The sequence below is a fragment of the Bubalus kerabau genome, chromosome 8 (genome assembly GCF_029407905.1).
Source record: "Bubalus kerabau isolate K-KA32 ecotype Philippines breed swamp buffalo chromosome 8, PCC_UOA_SB_1v2, whole genome shotgun sequence".
Taxonomy (NCBI): Eukaryota; Metazoa; Chordata; class Mammalia; order Artiodactyla; family Bovidae; genus Bubalus; species Bubalus kerabau.
In genome coordinates, this window is record NC_073631.1 from 32,336,942 (window position 1) to 32,359,347 (window position 22,406).

A 22,406-nucleotide genomic window follows, 5' to 3' on the forward strand; every position below is an offset into this window, starting at 1 on the left:
ACCTGATAATTTTTGACTAGATGCCACATGTTGTGAATATAAATTTTTAGGTGCTGAATATTTTTGTATTTCTATAAATATTCTTGTCTTGTTCTGGGATGCAGTTAAATTACCTGGAAACAGTTTGATCTTTGGGAGGCGGGGCTTGATTTTAAGATTTATAAAGCAAGACTGGAGTCAACTACTGAGGCAAGACATTGAACATGCGCTACCCAATGCTGGGTGAATAATGAGGTTTTCCAGTCAGGCTGGTATGACCAAACACTATTTCTAGCCTTCACACATGCATTGTTCAATTGAATACTCAAGAGGGACCCTTTCTGGATATTTAGATTTCTTTCTGTATACCTTTAGTGTTCTGTATTGCAAACTCTAGCTTCCTTGGCCTCTCCAGACTCTCAGCTTTGTCTATTCCACTTAGTCTGGTGGGCTGTGTCTTAGAGGTCTTAGAGCTCACCCTTTCTATTCTACAGCCTTGAAGCTCTTTCAAGGCATAAGCTGGGGCAATCATAGGGCTCACCTTGTTTGTTTCCCATTTCCCTTGGTTGCCTTAGGTCTAGTATCTTGAAACTTATTGTTTCATATATTTTGTCTATTTTGTATTTGTTTCAGCTGAAAGGACAAATTCATTCCTTCTGTTCATGTTAGCCAGAAGCAGGAATCCTGCCATATGGAATTTTATTTCTAGAATTACATACTGAGTTTACTTCCATTTATCTTCTTATGATAGCCATTTTCTGGAATTTTCTTATCAAAGTTGTATTCCCCACATTTATTACAGTACCTTGGACATAGTAGATACTCCATAATGGTTATCTGCAGAACTATTTAATTATGACTTTCTGCTTTTAATTCTCAAGCAAAAATTCTATTTTTCTGCACATTGATAAAGAAGCTAAAGAAATTTAATTAAATTTCTTCTGATTTCCAGTTCTAAATTCTTTCCAGAACTACACTATTAACTCTAGGCTTTAAAGGCAATTTTTTATTTTCCTTTAGTTCTTATAGTATTTTTCAAGACTGAATTCTTTTTTTTAATTCTTCCTGGAATAAGAAAGATATATTTGGATCCTTCTTATCCTGCTACCATCACCAAAAGGCAGGGATTGTGGCCTGTCCATGGCTGCACTGACTGAATATTTCAATAAGTTTCTGGTAGCTTAAACTAAAATGCCACATAGAAAGGTACATGATCTTATTTTTAAGAAGCAGATTAGTACAAAAGTGGATAACTCAAGCTTGTTGAATAAACAAGGATATGCAAGTACAAGTCAGTTTATGGAAAGTTCTTATGTCCTAAACGAAAAGTTCAAACACAAGACTGTTCCATCAAAAATTTGGCAGGTTTACACTTGAATGTTTTTAGACATGAGGTTGGTATGCTTAGTGTATAGCCTAATTTTCAGTGATTCTCAAATGTTCATCTACTGTGGCATCTTCAGTTCATCTACTGTACTTCTATCTCTCTTTCCAGCACACTGCATAATTTTATACACAAAAGCTACAATCCTCAGCATACTTTCTGTCTTTCCTCTTCTGGTTTTCTACCTCTTTACTTCCTTTTGATCTACTGTCAAGAATTGTAATTTTTAAAGAAAATAGGATAAAAACAGAGGAAGGCAGTAAAGAAAAGAACTATATTATGGCCACCTAATAGGAAATATCCAAACAGAAAAGAATAACTGTCCACTGGATATATTTCATACTTTTGTTAATATAGATATAGTGCTAAGAACTGTCATCTGAAAAAGGAAAAGTCATTGACTTCAAACTAAGAAACTACAAAGTGGAAATTAATGAATGTATAAAGGCCTACAAATCATAGCTATCAAGTAATTAATGGCAAGTAATTTCTTAGTAATATATAGATGAATTTTATATTAAAAGAATATCTTATTCTTAACAAAATCTGATTGTAATTTTTTAAAATATTTCTATTTTATAGAAGTTTATGTGGCTGTAGGGGCATTCCACAGTTAATTTGATGTGGGGGTGGGACCTTCAACATAACGAGTGCTAAAGTTCCACAGCCTCTTCATCCAACTATATGATCTATATAACTCTGAAACTCATGGTGAGGGTGGGAGGAAAGGAGCAAGTTGACAGTATATTAGTTTGCTAGGTTGCTGTAACCAAGTCTGAGTGGCTTAAACAACAGGAATTTATTTCCTTAGGGCTCTAGAGGTTAAAAGCCCAGGATCAAAATGTTGGCATGGTTGGTTTCATTCTGCATCCTCCCACCTTGACTTATATATAGTTTTCTTCTTGTTGTATCTTTCCTCCGTGCAAACATGTCCACATTGAAATTTCCTTTTTTTAAAATAAGGAAACCAATCATATTGGAGTAGGGTTCACCCTCAAAAACCTTATTTTAACTTAATCACCTCTTTAAGGAGCTTATCTCCAAATGCAGTCACATTCTGAGGAACTGGGAGTCAGGATCTCAACATAAGAATTTGGGTGGGAGGTGTAGGACAATTCAGTCATAATATACACATCATATATCTCTGCATCATCCAGAACCCTCAAGAGACAGAGTGTGAGCAAGTATTAAGTACCAAATGATGTTCTTATTTTAATCTCATAGATTAGAGTCAGTCTGTAATAAATACCCTGCTGCTGCTGCTGCTAAGTCGCTTCAGTCGTGTCCGACTCTGTGCAACCCCATAAACGGCAGCCCACCAGGCTTCCCCGTCCCAGGGATTCTCCAGGCAAGAACACTGGAGTGGGTTGCCATTTCCCTCTCCAATGCATGAAAGTGAAAAGTGAAAGTGAAGTCACTCAGTTGTGTCCGACTCCAGCGACCCCATGGACTGCAGCCTACCAGGCTTCTCCATCCATGGGATTTTCTAGGCAAAAGTACTGGAGTGGGGTGCCATTGCCTTCTCCAAATAAATACCCTAAGGCATATTTAAAATACGTTACCTGTCTGTCTGTCTGAATTTTCAGTATTTAGTGGTTTGTTTGGTGTTTGCTATTGTTATTTGTTTTACTTTGGGGAGTTTTCTTTGATTGTTCAGTGAAAAATGGGAAAATAGTGAATCATTATGAAATGCAGTCTTGAAACTAAAACCACAAAAAATTTTGTTATGAAATGCAGTCTTGAAACTAAAACCACACAAATTTTTTAGGAGTAAGTCAGAGCCCTGTCTGATAGCTCAGTTGGTAAGGAATTTGCCTGCAGTGTAGGAGACTCCAGTTCGATTCCTGGGTCAGGAAGATCCCCTGAGAAGGGAATGGCTACCCACTCCAGTATTCTGGCCTGGAGAATTCCATGGACTGTATAGTCCATGGGGTTGCAAAGAGTTGAATACAGCTGGGCAACTTTTTACTTCACAGAGCCCTGTGGGGAAAGAAGATTTTTCATTAATGTTATTTTAATGATGATACTAATTTGGGAGTGGGGTACGTCAGTGAATAGTAATATCATTTTTTAGAGAAGCAATTTGACAATATTTATGAAGAATGAAAGGGTATATACCCTTTAACATATAATTCCAGGCTAGGAATTTAATATCAGGAAATAAAAGATGAGCACAAAGATTTTGCACAAAGATGCTCATTACGTCTCTGTTTTTAGTAGTGAAAAATTGGAAGCAATTTACTAAAAAATTTTTGAAGACTATTTAATGACTGATGAAAAAGCTTGCAGTGTAATATAAAGGGATAAAAGCAGGATACAATGCTGAATACACACAATAATCCTAATCTGAATGTGTATGTATTTATGTCTGGAAGGATGTCATTTTAAACATTATTTAGACCTTTTCCAATGACCATGTTTTCATGATCAGAGCAAAACATATGTTCTAAAAAGTGAATTGCTATCTCAGTTGATTGTAGCTATGTTTCTAGGTAAATAGGGGTTTCCTTTTTTCATCCCAGTATAAAGGAGATTAAAATTTCAAGACATGTAGTTCTCATAAAACAGTGATGAAGATATTTCTACCTATTTTAAGGTTTTTTCCCCAAATTTCTTTTATGTTATCTTATCCCATAATGTTTCCAACTCCTTTTTTTATCTTATGTTGCCTCTGTAGAACTTTGCTGAGTGAAATTGTTATAAAGTGCAGAAAAGGGAAGATATTCTATACAAAGGATATACTTCAGTGAATATCCTCATTCAATTCAGCACTACTATAGTACAGTAGCTAAGAGTACCAGCCCTTTTTCGGTGTAAGAGGAAGGGGCAGGACTGGGTTTTGGAGACCACATATGGTGAGTTGGGCATTCATATGAGGCACCAGCCTCATGCAGGAAAGCAAAGCCAGAGCATGCAGAGGAGAGGGTATGCGTCCTGGGCAGAGACAGGGGTCATGACAGCAGATTGGTCATGATCTGCATGATAGCAGAGAGACTGATCATGAAACTCTATTAAAGAAAATGGGAGCTAGGTTTCTTACTATTGAAGAAGTGGATAACAAATATTAGAAGGGAGAAAGCCAGAAATAATAACCTTGTGTTTTTTTAATTGGAACTGGATGTATTGATATAAATCCATGGATTTCAAGAAATGTAAAGAGAGAAATAAATATAGATTTCAATATGTGCATGCATCTATACACACACACACACACACACACTTCCCCGTTATATCCACCAACATTCCACTGATAATGAACACAACTAGCACTATATATTGACTTCTAAATAACATCCTCTACTAACAGGAACTCAGACTCCTTGCAGAAATGACAAATTTAAGGTGTAGGGCATAGAAAATATTTTTGTATCAGAAACCAATAATATATTCAAAGAATAATAGGAACAATTCAAAGGACAATAATATTGGACATAAGGCATACAAATAAAACATAGTAACCCCATAGTAGAGGACATTTTTAAACTCTAAATATTATTTAATCTCTAAATGGACTCCTCTGGTGTTCTAGATGGTTAAAAATCTGTAATGGCTACCTACTCCAATATTCTTACCTGTAGAATTCCATGGATAGAGGAGTCTGGCAGGCTACAGTCTATGGGATCACAGCCAGACGCAACTGAGGGACTAAAAAAAAATCTCTAATTATTGGGTTGACCCAAAGTTCATTTGGGTTTTCTGTAAGATGTTATGGAATATATTCAAAATAAAAATCTATGTATAAATAAAAAAAAAACCCTTATTTTGCAAGAAACTATCATAGCAATTCTTATAAACTTAAAATTGACTGGCTTTTCCCCAATTTATGTCTGATTATAGGCAACAGGTTCAAGGGTTGGTGTCTTAACACAAAATGCAATTAATATGGGACTTTCAGTTATCATTTCCTTCATATACGGATGGGAGATGACACTGCTGATTTTGAGTATTGCTCCAGTACTTGCTCTCACAGGAATGATTGAAACAGCAGCAATGACTGGATTTGCCAACAAGGATAAGCAAGAACTTCTGCATGCTGGAAAGGTAAAATAAAGACCATTGCTACCATCATAACATTTTAAGAGAAAATCAATAAGAGATTCCATATTTAACATTAACTTCCTTTCTTAAGAATCTGTAAAGTGGTGTATATGTATTGAAATCCATACAAATAAGTTTAGGACGGGTATAGATATGTCATAGCAATAGTTTATAATTTAGAGCATGGGCTATGCAGTCAAATTGGTTGAATTAGAATCCAGATTCTATCACTAACAAATATGTGATATGAGCAAGTTATATCAACATTTCTGGACTTCAATTTCTTCCTTTGTAAAGTAGAAATAAAATACTATCCACTTATAGATCTTCATGAGTATTATAGAAAACAGTCTTATTAGGTATATGCAATAGTATCTGGAAGGCAGTAAGCACTCAATAATTACTTATTAATAATAATTACATATTACAATAATATTACAACAAAAATATTACAATAATAATAATTACAGTCATTACTGTTAGCAAATTGTGGGGGAATTTGTTACAATTGTGATTACCCACTCTCTAATTGTTGAATAATTAAATTTCTTGAATAATTACAGGTGTTTCATTTTTCAAAATAAAGAGGAAATATAATATTTACTAAATGCAAGGCAAGGTACTGCTACTGGGAGTGCCTAAAACAAAACTTTATACTGATCAAAATGAACAATGTATTTACTTAGAAAATGCTTTGACATGTATAACTTTCTTCCCTAGTACCTCAGTCAGTAAAGAATCTGCCTGCAATGCAGGAGACCAGGGTTCAACTTGGGATGGGAAGAGCCCCTGGAGAAGGAAATGGCAACCCACTCCACTATTCTTGCCTGGAAAATCTCATGGACAGAGGAGCCTCGCAGGCTACAGTCCATGAGGTTGCAAGGGTCGGACATGACTTAGCAACTAAACCCACATGTAACTTTCCCAAGATCAGTCATATTCGTAACAATCATCATTGTAGTAGAGATTTAGGGAAATATTGGAAATGTAGTACCATAATATCTAAGAATTGAAAGAGATGTCATTTGATCCAGCCACTCACCCAAAGTAGGAATCTCTTATGTAACATCCCTGTTGAGTGTCTATCCATCTTCTATCCTCCCTTTTCTGCGGTTGCAGGTGGTATATTACTTTCCCAGGCTGTTGCCTACCCCTTAGATGATAGTCAACTTTTTTGTTTGTTTGCTTTTGGGGACCTTCTATCCTTCTCGGTTTTCATCTCAATAGAGGTCCAAAACCTGTTTCTCATGACTTTAGGAAGCTGCATCATGTAAATGTCAAGTCTTCTCTTGGCCATCCAGCCCAAGATATAGTATTAAAGATTTATATCAAAGTTGGTGAACATGCCTGAGTATGAAAATGATTTTAATATCCTTATGGCCTGAATCACAGTGACTGATCATATTAGATATAGATCACATATTAGATATAGATTAGATATAGATATAGATCTAATATATCAAATTAGATATAGTATATTAAATATCATATTACATATGTATCTAATATGATACAGTCACCTATTCATGAATAGGGATCCAATGAAGCACAAGACTCAAATAAATCTGGTTTTCATGACCCTTGGACCTTTCCACCTTTCCTGCACTAGATAAGGACCTTTAGAATGTCTACTTGAGCAAAAAGACTGAACTGTTTAGCATATATTTGACTCCGAGGGCTGAAATTTTGTTCAGCCCTCCATGTGTTTGCAAATTATCACTACTTCCAAGTTAATCTGGCCCTAATTAATTGTATTTTATTCATCTTAATTTTTATGTCATGGTGGTGGTGATTTAGTCACTAAGTCATGTCCGACTCTTGCGACCTCATGGACTGTAGCCTGTCAGGCTTCTCTATCCATGGGGTTCTCCAGGCAAGAATATTGGAGTGGGTTGCCATTTCCTTTTCCAGGGTATCTTCCCAACCCAGGAATTGAATCCAGGTCTCCTGTACTGCAGGCAGATTCTTTACCAACTGAGCTATGAGGGAACACGTCATGAGCTTTAGTTATAAATCAAAAATCTTTGATCTTTTTCCTTTTTGCATTATTAGAGTAACCTCAAACTATACAATTAATAATTCCAGTCAAATAGGCAACGTGTCCTTTTCCTACTGGCTTTTTAATCTGTCACTTTACCATAAACACCAAAACTTAGAATATGGACCAGTAAGAATATGGTCCTTCTTTGGTTGCATGTATAGATTTGGACAAATCATCAAATGTTTTATTTTTCAGATTTAAAATGACCATATTAGTTTTAAAAAATAAAGGTTATTTTCTAAGTCTCTCTTATTAGTCCTTTCTCCCTTGTGAAAAGTGAACCCAAGATTTTGTGTTCATTTCTCTTTATTTTCCTCAAGATTTCAGCATTCTTATCCACTATCTTATCCACAAAATATTACAAATGGAGGTTTCTTTGAGTTTCTTTTGAAATTACAAGACTTTACAGCAGAATCCAGGTGTCCTGACCATGGTCTAGATATCCAATTCTCTCCCATAACCCAAGTTCCCCTTCAAATAACCCTGAGTTATAACCTAGGTCTAGTTATAACCTAGGTCTTCATCTGTTCCACAGTCCACTCTGCCAGTCTGGAAACAGACTGTGAAAGCAGGAAATTTCTCTTTCAGATCAACATGTGTTCTCATGTCCAAATTATTCTAAGCCAAAAGTCTCCTCCATTTTTGATACCTCTTCTTTTTGAAAACTATGTAACTATGAAGAAGCATTAATATAATTAAACTAAATATCATTTTTAAGGGTTATCTCTGGCAATCCAGTAGTTAAAAATCCATGCTTCATTGCAGGGAGCACAGCTTCGATCCCTGGTTGGAGAACAAAGATCCTATGTGTTGTGTGGTGCAGCAAATAATTGAATAAATAAATATCCTTTTAAGGTTAAAGAAATCAAAATTAAAAATAGCCATAAAATATCTTATACAGAATTGAAAAGCCACACTCTATGTTACTTTATGGCAGTGTTCCTAAGTCCTTGGGTTGCTGTTTGCATTTCTGTGCTAGAATGAAGTAATTATTTATTTGATTCTCTCTGCTGTCTTTTTCTTGAATTAGCTCATAATTCATAAGACAGCTCCTTTGCATAGTTACATATGGATATAATGTTGACTAATATTTGATCCCTCTGCTTATGGAACTAGTCTAAATAGAAATTCAATGAAGACTTAAAGAAGGCTAAATTTAGATCAGTGGACTAAATCTTTTCCAAAGGAATTTTCCTTGAGCGTATTATCCTGATATATTACTTTCTTATCTTATTGTGTCCATGGGATTGCAAAAAGAGTCAGACACAACTTAACAACAACAATCTTATTTTGGGGAAAGGAAAAAAGAAGCTAAGAAAATTCATCAGAAAAACTTATTGACTTGATGTACTTAACATGTCTTCATTGCGACTGTAATTCACAATCAGAAGTTTAACCACTACTAATTTTATTTCTCTTTTATTATCTTGTTTTATAAGATAGCAACTGAAGCTGTGGAGAATATACGTACTATAATGTCATTAACAAGAGAAAAAGCCTTTGAGCAAATGTATGAGGAGACTCTTCAGACTCAGCACAGGTGATTGTAGATTCATACTGACTGTATTAACTATAGTTTGTTCCTATAAAGGCAGTACTCCCGGGTGACTGCAGTGGTTTGCCTGCCAATTCATTTGCTCTGGAATCATTCCTAATAATAGCATATCAGAATTTCTCACATAAGTCCGCCAAGAGGAGACTAGAAAGAGGAGTTGAGCGTAAGCACATTTAGAACATATGTTTTAGGTCCTCTCACATTGCCATGAACTATAACTGGGTGAGCATTTTATTATTTCCATGAAACAAGGTTGAAGAAATAATAATCTTTAAGAAAGAAACTAATATTGCTTAGCCCTTTATATTGAATCTCTAAAATAGTTCACATTTTAAAACAAATATATACACATCAAATGTGATCACTTCTTTTAATTTTAAACTAGCCCTCCTTACTTTATCAGAAAGATAGCTTTGTATTCTTTCACACTCATGCTTCTTTGGTTAGTAATGCCCTTTAATTTCCACCATTTGTTCTCTTAGTGCAAGATTAGGATAGAAAATATTTTTAAGCCAAATCTCTTTAACTCTTTCATTAGGTCTTCTTTAACAGACCTTGCCCATTCATTTGAAAATACATAGAGTCAGTTTTGTTACATCGAACTATAGAGCCATATAGCTGTAGGGAAAATCATTATTTTTGTTGTTTTCTCAGTAATAATTACTAGTAGTTAAAAAGGTGAATTCTTTTTTTAATTCTTAGAAAAAATTCTTTAAAATTCTAAATAATAATCTATCTTGTTTTCTATATTCATTACTCTACATTTATTTAAAAGACCTTGCTATACCTCATGCCCCATTATCTGGTAAATTTTGTGCATTTCAGAAATACCTTGAAGAAAGCACAGATCATTGGAATCTGTTATGCATTCAGCCATGCCTTCGTATATTTTGCCTATGCAGTGGGATTTCGATTTGGAACTTACTTAATTCAAGCAGGACGAATGACCCCAGAGGGCATGTTCATGTAAGTCGTGCAAATATATAAACTCTGTAAATGGGTTATGTACTTAAAGTAACCAGAAAGATATCTAGTTTAGAGTGCATTATCATTTAAATAATATATATGTGTAAAAGACATACTGGGAAATTTAAAAATAATTGTTATTTAATAAGTACAGTCAAGTCAGTAAAATACTGATATAACACAGGACTTCCTGGTGGCTCAAACAGTAAAGTGTCTGCCTACAATGCAGGAGACCCGGGTTCGATCCCTGGGTCAGGAAGAGCTCCTGGAGAAGGAAATGGCAACCCATTCCAGTACTCTTGCCTGGAAAATTCCATGGACAGAGGATCCTGGTAGGCTACAGTCCATGGGGTCGCAAACAGTCGGACACGATTGAGCGACTTCAATGTCAATGTCAACACCGGTGTATGTGCGTGTGCTGTTGCTCCAGTCGTGTCTGACTCTCTACGACCCTATGGACTGTAGCCCACCAGGTTTCTCTGTCCATGGGGTTCTCCAGGCAAGAATACTGGAGTGGTTGCCATTTCCTTCTCCAACACAGGTACTCTGAATTAAAGTCGCAAATGAATCACTTACTACTTCAGTTTACTAGATGTGGGAATGTAAGGTAAAATATGTCTTCTTGTTATCCATTATCTCTCCAGGTAGAGATGGCTTTAACAAGTATGATTGTAAATCAATGAGGTGAGTTCCTTGCTAAGCAAACACTCCAGAAGAAACACTTGTACATGAGTATTTCTCCTCAGGAAAGTCACACTGAGAATTGATCTTGGCATCCCAATGAGGCTGCCTCTTCCCAAAGCATTTGTTGGTGCTTCTATTTGAAACTCTGTTCACATAGTTATGAATTTCTTTACTTCATACAAATACCTAAATTCAACTTCTGAAATTAGAAAAATTAATTTTGAGTATTAATTCTGAGCTTCTTAAGTCTCCCTAAAATGTCAGAATGTTATTAATCTATATCATAAATGTCATTGCTAAACATTTAGAGCTGCCCTGAGATTTGTTTAGATAAAAACTAAGCAAACAATCTTCTTAGTTAAATAATGATACAACCTCAAAAATCACACCATCACTCTCATGCCTGCAAATGACATCAGGCAGGATATTTCTTGAACGGGGCCTCTCAAGACTGCCAACCATTCTGTTTCATATAATAATCACAGTAACAACAAACTTGATTGAGTCCTTATTCAGTATTAAGGATTTGTAATACACGATTTGCTTAATTTTCTCAACTGCCCTGTGAAATGTTATGATTCCCATTTTACAGGTGGGGAAAATTAAGGCTCAAGGAGGTTACCTAACTTGGCCAAAGTCACTTAATCAGTAAGTGGCAGAGCACAGATTCAAGTTCATGATGCAAGATGCTAGGGGCTTTGCTTAGTAGACATTTATTATTATTAATCATTAGTTATTATTATTACTGTGACAAATTTGCATAGAATATTTCTGCAAAATTATTATTTTTAAATTCTTATGTAGTTTTCTGAACATTTAAATATCTAGAGTCGGGCTAATGATTACCATAAATGGAACAAGTAACTTGCTTATGTTATTTTATGGCCCTAAAAAGCAGGAAAATCAAAAGGCCCCGTACAAAAACTCCTCCTCCTGCTGGCCTACCACATTTCCTGAATTTTTTTTTTATTAAACTCATTAAAAAGGATAATTTCTGGAGCCATAAACTTTTTAGCTGTCAGAATATATGTTAAGACTATTAACATGAGAGCATTGATCAATGAACAGTGTCACATTGGTATTTCCCAGTGCCCTGAGGGAAGGAAGAAACAAGGAGCTATCTGAACTAGGAGCACTAGTATCATTTTTGATTTGTTTCATTCAACCAGACTACAAACAGACTAAGGATACTGATACTTTTATAGTGTGGACATAGGAGACGGGCTCTGAAAAATATGGGAATGGGACTGTGCAAAATGTGAACAGATAAGATTTGTCTTCAATAGCAAAATCTTCAGCTTTCTTGGAAATCCAAAGTGGTCTCTGACAACCATGATCATGTCATGAGTGTCCCTTTATCAACACTAAATTATACCTAGCTTGAAGGATGCTGCGCTTTCCAGAGTAGGACAGCTTTCTATCTCATCAGCTAAGTGAATGGAAAATTTTACAAAGTTAACCACTTCCTACTAGAACCCTCTTTAGGTAAAAAGAACTTTGTGGCGTTTTCTAAATCAGTGATTTCCTGATTCATTAATCGAGAAACTGGTTAAAAATGAAGATATTTGGAGCTCACCCCACAGATCTAATCTAGAGATATGTAGGTTTGGTGTAAGGCCAGGAACCTACATTTTACCAAACATCCAGATTAGTCTGAGGCACAGAATCTGAAGATCACTCTTTAAGAAATAAGAGTATAGGGACTGAATCCCAGGCTGCTCTCCATAGCTCCTTAAAACCTTAGAGTTTTCTTTTGATCATTTCAGAAAGTTTTCCTAGAATTATCTAAAAATTGGGAAATTCATATTTTAGTTTATTGTATAAAATAAAAATGTTTTATTCACTCTATAAAATGTGAATGTATTTTCATGAAGTATAGCTACCAGGATGAGGAAGCTGTCTCTCTTTCAGAAATGACAGTGCGCCTTTAGAAGGCTTCCCTGGTGGCTCAGATGGCAAAGAATCTGCCTGCAATGCAGGAGACCCAGGTTTGATCCCTGGGTTGGGAAGATCTCCTGGAGAAGGGAATGGCTACACACTCCAGGATTCTGGCCTGGAGAATTCCATGGACAGAGCCTGGCAGACTACAGTCCATGGGGTCACAAAGAGTCAAACATGACTGAGCGACTTTCACTTCACTTATAAAAGGAGATACACAAAGGGAGTCTTATCAGCAGAATTCCTTGATGTGCTCATAATATTAATCAGCCAAGCTACTATCAACCTTAGCTTTTTCTTCTTAAAAGAAAAAAGGTCATATAGATTTCTTATGGTAGAAGCTGTCTCTATTATTGTAAAAGTTTCTCTGAAATGAGCATTTTTTAAAAGGTTTTAAACATTTTCACTCTGTTGCCTTGCAGCCAATGCATAAGCATTTAGAAAAATTTCTTGCTTAGGTTTTCATTACACATATGTGTAGTAAAACTTTCCACTTCTGCCACTGTTAGTCCTTGTAACACTTCGGGTTTACTCTAATATAAATGTACAGACTTTGAGAAATACATGTTTATTCTGTCTGAATTTTAGTGTCTTTAGGTTAGTTTCTAGCTGACTTGTCTTGTGCAATATAGTCCAGAAACCTTAGTGTCCAGCAGAGGTTTCTGTAATTCTTCATACTCCGACTTCAGAACTTGCCTCTCTCTGTTTCTTCCTTCTGTGTTATGCATATTAGCAGGAAGCTAAGCAGAGCAGATGGGTAAGAAAGAATCAAGGCATGACACCTTCAGAATAGTTAAAATAAAAGCCACAGCTTTGAAAACTGCCTGACAAGCAGAGCCAAGCAGCATATGTGTTGCAGCCTAGTCCTCCAAAAATCCAAATACGGTTCATGACAGGAAATCATATTGCACTTTAAATATTCAATCCCAGGTAGCTCAGTGATAAATTGCCTGCCACTCAGGAGACACAGGTTTGATCCCTGGGTCGGGAAGATTCACTGGAGGAGGAAATGGCAACCCACTCCAGTTTTCTTGCCTGGAAAATCTCATGGACAGAGAAGTCTGGTGAGCAACAGCCCGTGGGGTCACAAAGAGTCAGACATGACTTAGCAACTGAGCACAAGCCCAGAAAGCAAGCTAGATCCTCACTATTATCTTTGCTCTGCTAAGCCAGGCAGCCATGGAACTGTGTTAACATTATATTGATAGTTAGGAAAACAACCTTGATTAGCCAAAACAAGGAAAACAGGAAAGTCTTCTTTCAGTGTTTACTGCCAACACAGCTGCCCAACTTCTCCCCAGAGATTATCCAGAAGAGAGGAGGACAAGATAAGGAGACCAGATAGAGGGATCAAGCATTGAAGGGATCTAAAGGAGACAAATCAAGGGAGATTTGATATCTAAGGCTGTCTGAAGATTCTAAAATGGGAAACAAGTGGTAACAAACCCCAACATGCAGGACACAGTTCAGGTCAGCTTTCCACTGAAAGGAGCACTGTAGAAGGGAAAAGACAGTAAACAAGGAAGTTCAAGTTCCAGGCCTAAAGTTTTCATAGCTATGTGATTCTGGGCAAATTGCTTACTTCTCTGAGTTAAGAGTCTCCTGATTTATTAAAAAGGGATAAATTTTCCTACCTTACTCCTAAGTGATCAAATGGTACCATATATATGAAAATATTCTATAAAACCTAAAGAAACAAATAAATATAAGTTGTATATTTTCTTTCTCCCTTCTGCTGAGAAAGGGATTTAGGGTAAAAAGAAAAGGATCTTTGTATTGTTACCTAGATGCAGGGAGAAAGAGTATGAGTATAGGAATAATTGTAATGGCCACTTGTGTGAGGAAAGATACGTTATCTTCCAATTCAAAAACAGAAACTTACTGGGTAGGTACTTCAGAAGTTGTGGTTTGACCTGCTGCACTAATCTACATCCATAGAAATGTGTGAGCTTATTTTCCAACAGGAAGTGTCCCATTAACTTTCAGTTCTGTGAGAGGAATAACAACAACTTAAACATTCACTGAGCACTATACTAAACACTTTACATTATTAACATATTCAATTCTCACAACAATCCTGTAAGATGCAGATAGACTTGTTATCTCCGATTGTCATGCAGAAGCAGAACCACAAAGAACATGCAGAGGGTCACAGAGCTAGTACAGAAAGGACGGAGTTTGGATGTAGTCCCAGTGGTCTGGCTGCAGAGTCAGTCTCAGAACCCCCTAGTATACTTCCTCTTGAAATAAGTCGCCAAGGTATACACACTGGATGTGGGAGCAGGGTTAAAGGGAGACATACAGACATGAACTAGTTACTATGCTAGATATTTCTATTTGGAGCAATTGTATTAAAATCAGGTTTGTTCATTTCTATGCTTTTTTTATTGTTGTTCCTAGCCGAAAGATCTTTTAAAAATTTGCATTCTACTTCAGCAGCAATGATGGGCAAGATTTCTCCATTGCTTGGAAATGCTTGAAAGGATCATTGTAGCAAGGCTGCAGTGAGAATGGCCCCATGCACCCATGAAGAATCCATGTAACTAGGGAAGCAGCTCAGCACGTGAAAACCCTCTCCAGATCTCTTCCTGCTCAATATTCTCTTTCCTCAACTCTAGCCATCCCAGAGATTTTTGCTATAAAATCAGTAAAGCAGTATAAATTCAGAGTAAATCCATGTAAGGATAAGCTGTAGATAAAGATTTCTTCTTCCATGGACAATTTACATTTAAGAAAGTTATGGAAGTTAAATTTTAGGTTTTTGAATTCTTACATATTTGTGGCTCAAGAATTTTTTCTGCATGCAAATCATTTCTGAACTGTGCAATGTTTCTTGTAATCTTATTTAGGCATGAAGAGGCTGTACAAGTATTTATCATTGATTAATACTTTGATGAATGTGTTATTGGTGACTTTAAAACATTTGTCGTCACTATAGCAAATTGCTGCTGCTGCTGCTAAGTCACTTCAGTCGTGTCCGACTCTGTGCGACCCCATAGACGGCAGCCCACTAGGCTTCCCCGTCCCTGGGATTCTCCAGGCAAGAACACTAAAGTGGGTTGCCATTTCCTTCTCCAATGCATGAAAGTGAAAAGTGAAAGCGAAGTCACTCAGTCGTGTCCAACCCTCAGCGACCCCATGGACTACAGCCTACCAGGCTCCTCCATCCATGGGATTTTCCAGGCAAGAGTACTGGAGTGGGGTGCCATTGCCTTCTCCACTATAGCAAATTACTCCTCTTTATATATCCTAAATGGGCAAAATTCTCATGACCAATATTGGCATGGGAAGCCAGCCTGAACATTTCCTGGAGTAAGCTCTTGGTTCAGAGGCCTCCAGGAGCTGGGACCAATTTGAAGAGACTTAACACTCTCATAGGGCTCAGGTGGCTCAGGCGGTAAAGCATCTGCCTGAAATGCAGGAGACCTGGGTTCGATCCCTGGGTCGGGAAGATCCCTGGAGAAGGAAATGGCAACCCATTCCAGTACTCTTGCCTGGAAAATACCGTGGATTGAGGAGCCTGGTGGGCTACAGTCCATGGGGTCGCAAAGAGTTGGACACGACTGAACGACTTCACTTCACTAACACTCTCATGGAGTTAGAGCACTGGTTACTGTGCAATAAATACTTAAGTGGAAGTGAACTGCACTTTAGTTCATTCTATCTAATTGGGCCAGATGAGGTTAGGACAGATTCCGTAGTTTTGGTCTCTTTATACAGCACCCACTGGGAGAAAAGTATAAGGGAGAATAATGTCCCTGACTAAACCCCTAGACTATTTTTGGGGGCTCCAAAATCACTGCAGATGGTGATTACAGCCATGAAATTAAATGACTCTTGCTCCTTGAAAGAAAAGTTATGATCAACCTAGACAGCATATTAAAGAGCAGAGACATTACTTTGCCAACAAAGGTCAGTCTAGTCAAAGTTATGGTTTTTCCAGTAGTCGTGTATGGATGTGAGAGTTGGACTATAAAGAAAGCTGAGCACCGAAGAATTGATGCTTTTGAACCGTGGTGTTGGAGAAGACTATTGAGCATCCCTTGGACTGCAAGGAGATCCAACCAGTCCATCCTAAAGGAAATCATCCCTGGATATTCATTGGAAGGACTGACGCTGAAGCTGAAACTTCAATACTTTGGCCACCTGATGAGAAGAACTGACTTATTGGAAAAGACCCTGATGCTGGGAAAGATTGAAGGCAGGAGGAGAAGAGGACGACAGAGGATGAGATGGTTGGATGGCATCACCAGCTCAACGGACATGAGTTTGAGTAAACTCCTGGAGTTGGTGATGGACAGGGAGGCCTGGCATGCTGCAGTCCATGAGGTTACAAAGAGTCAAACACGACTGAGTGACTGAACTGAACTGAACTGAAACCCCTAGACAGTCCCATCACCACAAAGTTAGTTTCCTGAATCTAATCCTCATCAACATCAATCCCCGTTCCATTTAGCCTCCCCTCAACATAAACACAATAAAGACAGCACAGAGCTTTCAGCTGGTGCTCTCCTTACTAAAACTTTTCTTCTTAATCTATTTTGCATCTTTGTTTTCCCTTCTCCCCTTCTCAGTAAATTTCATCTTATGGGAGACCTAACAAAGACATTAGCCTCGGTACACTTATGTCAAATAATTAAACTGACTTTTAATTATGCAAATTTTAGGACAGTAAGATATTCTGGCACATTTCAGATACTAAGGTATGTTCTTAGCTGTTCTGAGAAGCCTACTCTCATGTGTTACCTAAATTCAGTACTCACTTCTGATATTTATAGCTGAGTATTAAGTATTTTGAATGGCATTTTAAGCTCTAAATTTCGGTAAATATTAGTACCAAAAATGCCTTGACATTGCAGAGCTAGTGACTACAAAATTTTAGCATCACACATCCCAGTAAACCAGTTGTTTATATATCTTATATGGTGTTTGACCTTTATAAAGAAAACAAGGTTCAAGATCGGAAGTCTATGTTGCTGAAGAGATTGCATCAAAATCCACCCCTTGATAGGTCCCATCGCTGGAGAAATTCATGAGGGGACCAGTGTGTTTGTGTTTACCTTGCTGCGATCCAGCACAGCAAACAAGCAGCTGGGTTCTATGTGTCCTTTTATTGCCTAATGTTTAAATACTGCCAGTGAAACTTATATAATTGTTAGCTGAATTACACCTTTAGCTCTGTCACTGAGATGCAGTATTTTTCATTCCAATAATGTGTTTTCATAACTGAAATGAAAAATGAGAGGAAAAATATTTAACCATGGCCACATGATATGCCACATTTCTGTGACTATTATCCTGTGTGCTATCATCTGCATACTTACCATTTTAGAATTAATATGTTTTAAAACTGAGATCATAATCTGTAGCAGACCAAAGATCATAGCACTGCTTCCAGTCTGGCTAAGCTGTATTTTACTCATATATTGTTTTTAGGATCTTAACAAAACACAGTCTCCAAGCTTTGCTCTCTTTAAATCTTGTAGCAATTCAGGCAGATAACCAATCATCTGGCATCAATTATCTGTTCTAACTACATTATATGCAGAAAAGGGGGGAAAAAAACCATTCATATCTACTGTGTAAATTCAGACCTCATAACTGGAGAATCCATTCTTCCCATTGTTAGTTGAATTCTCTGTCAAATCTCCAAGCAAATGATCCTTATATCAAAGAAGCTAATAAGTTTTATATTCACTAGTTAGAGCCTTTGACCTGTCTTTCTAATTGGAAGAGAAATTTTTAAGATTACCTGAGCTCCAAAGTTATTTTGTTGTATAGGAAAGGGATAATCAATATGTGGTAGAAAATTACAAAAGAGCTATATCATTGTTGGGCCTTGAGCATTAATGGCTCTATCTGGGTCAAAAGATTATATTCCAGTGCTTGATTTTTCCTTCACTTTTAGAGCTCTTATTTGAAAATAGACCTAACTGAGATTCAAATGTTTTATCTTTTGATAGAGTTTTTACTGCAATTGCATATGGAGCTATGGCCATTGGAGAAACACTTGTTCTGGCACCTGAATATTCGAGAGCCAAATCTGGGGCTGCACATCTGTTTGCTTTGTTGGAAAAGAAACCAACTATAGACAGCTGTAGTCAAGAAGGGAAAAAAACAGTAAGCACAACTATGATTTTAAATGTCCACTTATTATTAGACTTAAATGAAGGCATTATTTGATAACTGCAAATGAGTGCTGTAAATAATTAAAAGCTTGTATAAATAACTGTTATGGTTACAAAAGGAGAAAGGGGATCTTGTCTTAATCAAATTTTCACCTCTCCTACTAAAATGTACAGATTTTATATTAAAAAATATGTGCTTCTGGTTTATTTGCCTGATGCCATGAGAATGTTCTTGAACACAGGATTGATTTATACATTTGATTTTATTTAGACTGCAAAAGTTTTAATATTGGATAAAGCGTTGCATCAAGATTTATTCATTTTTTTCTCTGATAACATATGCAAAGCAAATAGTATCTTGCTACTTCAGATGTCATTTTTCATGGAAAATATATGTGTAAACAGAAGAGAGGAAATGGGAGCTATATTAAATTATTAATATTAAAACATATGTATACATTTAGTCACAAACTCTAAAAGATACATACATTAAATATATATTCAGTTTTTCTAGACATTTTAAATTTAAAAGAATAACTATTAGGTATACACTTAAAAGGAAATTTTCATTTAAATGTATTTCCCTCTAGAATTTTAACAGTAGATTTATATGTTTGATGGCTTAAAATAGTACATTATCACTCAAACTTCATAATTATTAAAATAAATGCTAGTTAGAAATAAAAAGATCATAACATTCTTAAAATAGAATGCTTTAAGATACATGAGTGTCCCAATAAAATTTAATACTTGTCTTTTGAAAAGTAATGTAGGAAAATTTTTAAATCTTAGGATTTAGATATTTAGTAATATTACTAGTCATTTCTTTCTAAATGTTACAATAGAGGGATTGAGCACCTCACTGATAAACATTCCCATAGAACTGTATCAAAGGGATAGAATGTGGAAATGTTTCTTATAAAGACTATAAAATTAAGTTATTTAATCTTTATTGTATTTAATAGGCACTTACTTCTATCTCTCCCTATGCTTTATTTTTTATTTTAATTTTTATTCATTTATTTTGGCTGTGCTGGGTCTTTGTTGCTGTGCTGCCTTTTCTCTAGTTGTGGTGGGCAGGGGCTTCTCCAGCTGTGGTGTGCAGGCTTCTCCTGTGGTGGCTTCTCTTACTGAAGAGCACAGGCTCCAGGTTGAGCAGGCTTCAGTGGCTGCAGTGTCCGGGCTCTAGAGCACCGGCTCAATAGTTGTGGCACACAGGCTCAGTTGTTCTGTGGCATATGGGATCTTCCCAGATCAGGGATCTAGTCTGTCTTCTGCACTGGCAGGTGGATTCTTTACTACTGAGCCACCAGGGAAGCCCACTCTCTATGCTTTAAAAAAATAAAGTCTGATAAAAACAAAACTGGCAAACAATGATTATTACTGAGGTTGGGAGCTAGGCATATATGCAAACAGTCCATTACATGTTATTCTCTCTACTTTTATAGATGTTTGAAATTTTTCCATTACAAAATGTTTAAAATAGTAAAATTTTAAATGTATTAAAGTCTGGAAGTCTAGAATATCTTTCTATACCTTTCCAAAAGGCATCAGAGCATACAGAAATAATTGTACTCTCTAAGGTTTTTTTTTAATTTTTTTTTCACAAATAATATTCATGTGATGTAATGGGCAAAAGAGAAAGCATTGAAAAAGCTAAAAATAAGCTGCTGTTAAACTTAATATTTTGGCACATATCGTTTCAGGATTTTTTTTCCTAATTCTAAATTACTTAACCACAAGTTAATATTTCTTTCCTTTGACAACAGAATAATTTGTCAAATATTTTTTGATACTCCTCCCCTCTACCTATCTCTGCCGCCTACCTATATACTGGGCTCCGAATATGCTGAGCATGATTATTAAACCTCACTAGTTAAAATGCATTTGATTGAGGGCAAACATGGAATTCAAAAGAACCTAAAATCTTAAGAACGAAATATATAAAGAGAAAGTTAATCATCATTTAGTGATTGTTCTGGAAAGTCTTTTATAAACATCATACTTATGATATATATAAATATTGGTTTACAAATTATCAACCACTAAAGAGATTGAAGCATAAAGAGAAAAATAAATTTATAGGCAAATGTCACTGCCAAAAGATCAATTAACACAGATAAATCTGAATTTAAAATAGAGATGTAAAAAATAAATAAATAAATAAATAAAATAAAATAGAGATGTATATAAACTGTAAATCATGGTCCAACTTATAAAAACAACATTTATACATAGTTTATGAGGGCTCCAGCTATTCTGAGTTAAGCAATAATACCTATAAAGCACAAATAATATCTGTAAAGCACAAACTAATTTTTTTAAAAGATGTATTTATTTAGAGCAGGTGGTCAAACAGCTCTTCTGCAGATCAGACTGTGACTGGGTACTGAAGCCAAATAAAACTAGTGTTTTTAGGAAGTCTGAGAGCTAAGACCACAACTACAGATATAAAAATCTCAACCATAATGACAGAAAGTACTGATGCTGAAGCTGAAACTCTGGCCACCTGATGTGAAGGGTCAACTCACTGGAAAAGACCCTGATGCTGGAAAAGTTTGAGGGCAAGAGAAGAAGGGGGCGACAGAGGATGAAATGGTTGGATGGCATCACCGACTCAGTGGACGTAAGTTTGAAGGATATAGTGAAGGACAGGGAGGCCTGGCATGCTGCAGTCCATGGGGTCCCAAAGATCTGGACACGACTTAGTGACTGAACGACAACAACAATGTGCAGTCAGCAACGCAACAGAGAGGAACATGATGTTTAAAATTAAAATGGTTGTGGAACAGACAATTTTCAGAAAGCACTCAGCCAGAGTGTGCTGTAGTTTGTTACAGACTTTCTAAGTCATCCTTTTAAACACTGCCAACTTTCTTTCACAGGACATATGTGAAGGGAATATAGAGTTCCGAGAAGTCTCTTTCTTCTATCCAAGTCGCCCAGATGTCCTAATCCTTCGCAGTTTATCCCTCAGTATTGAGAAAGGGAAGACAGTAGCATTTGTTGGAAGCAGTGGCTGTGGGAAAAGCACTTCTGTCCAACTTCTGCAGAGATTTTATGACCCAGTGAAAGGACAAGTGGTAAGACTGAATTCAAATACAACTTATCTGGAGGTTAGCAGAGCTGTTCTTAAACATTCCCTTGGGCTTAAGTTCAGGCTTCCTGCTATTCACTCTGGCCATCTCCACACCACAATTCTCAAACTATAGGCATGATTAGAGCTCTTTTGAATCAGCTCCATTAAGTTCTGCATCCTGATCTCAAAAAAGAAATGCAACCTCTCCCTCCTTTGAACTCCAAGGACGGTTTTTCTTACCTGGCACTTTTCTTACTCTAACTTATATTCAGATTTTCAATTATTCTGTCCCTTCAAACACCACCACATTACAAACACACAAAGACAACTTCCTGTTCTTCCTTCCCCTACCACCGCAAAAAACAAAAAGCCCATAAAAGTCAAAGATTGTCCTGATAGTCATCATTCTGCTGCAATTTACAGTCTTTTGCCCATCACAGTAGCAAAGATTTGCAAAATGGCTGTCTTCACAGAAAACAATGAACAATGAGTACCAAAATTAGGTCACACTCAGCTGTTTGCATATAGCATAGCACACTCCGTCTTTTAAACTCACCAATGATTTTCTATCGCAGTTAGAATAAACAAGAGTCCATACTATCAAATCAAGGTCC

The 22,406-nt window shown here is 36.5% G+C and overlaps 1 protein-coding gene across 1 annotated transcript in view; it reads left to right on the top strand.

Annotated features, from left to right (window-relative positions):
* The window catches only part of ABCB5 (ATP binding cassette subfamily B member 5), a 120,588-nt gene that overhangs the window by 87,320 nt on the left and 10,862 nt on the right, over positions 1–22,406 (top strand). The window contains exons 20-24 of the mRNA XM_055589953.1: positions 5,201–5,404; positions 8,882–8,982; positions 9,823–9,963; positions 18,549–18,705; positions 21,599–21,796. Coding sequence (XP_055445928.1) covers positions 5,201–5,404; positions 8,882–8,982; positions 9,823–9,963; positions 18,549–18,705; positions 21,599–21,796 — 801 coding nt within the window. The remainder of the gene's footprint in view (positions 1–5,200; positions 5,405–8,881; positions 8,983–9,822; positions 9,964–18,548; positions 18,706–21,598; positions 21,797–22,406) is intronic.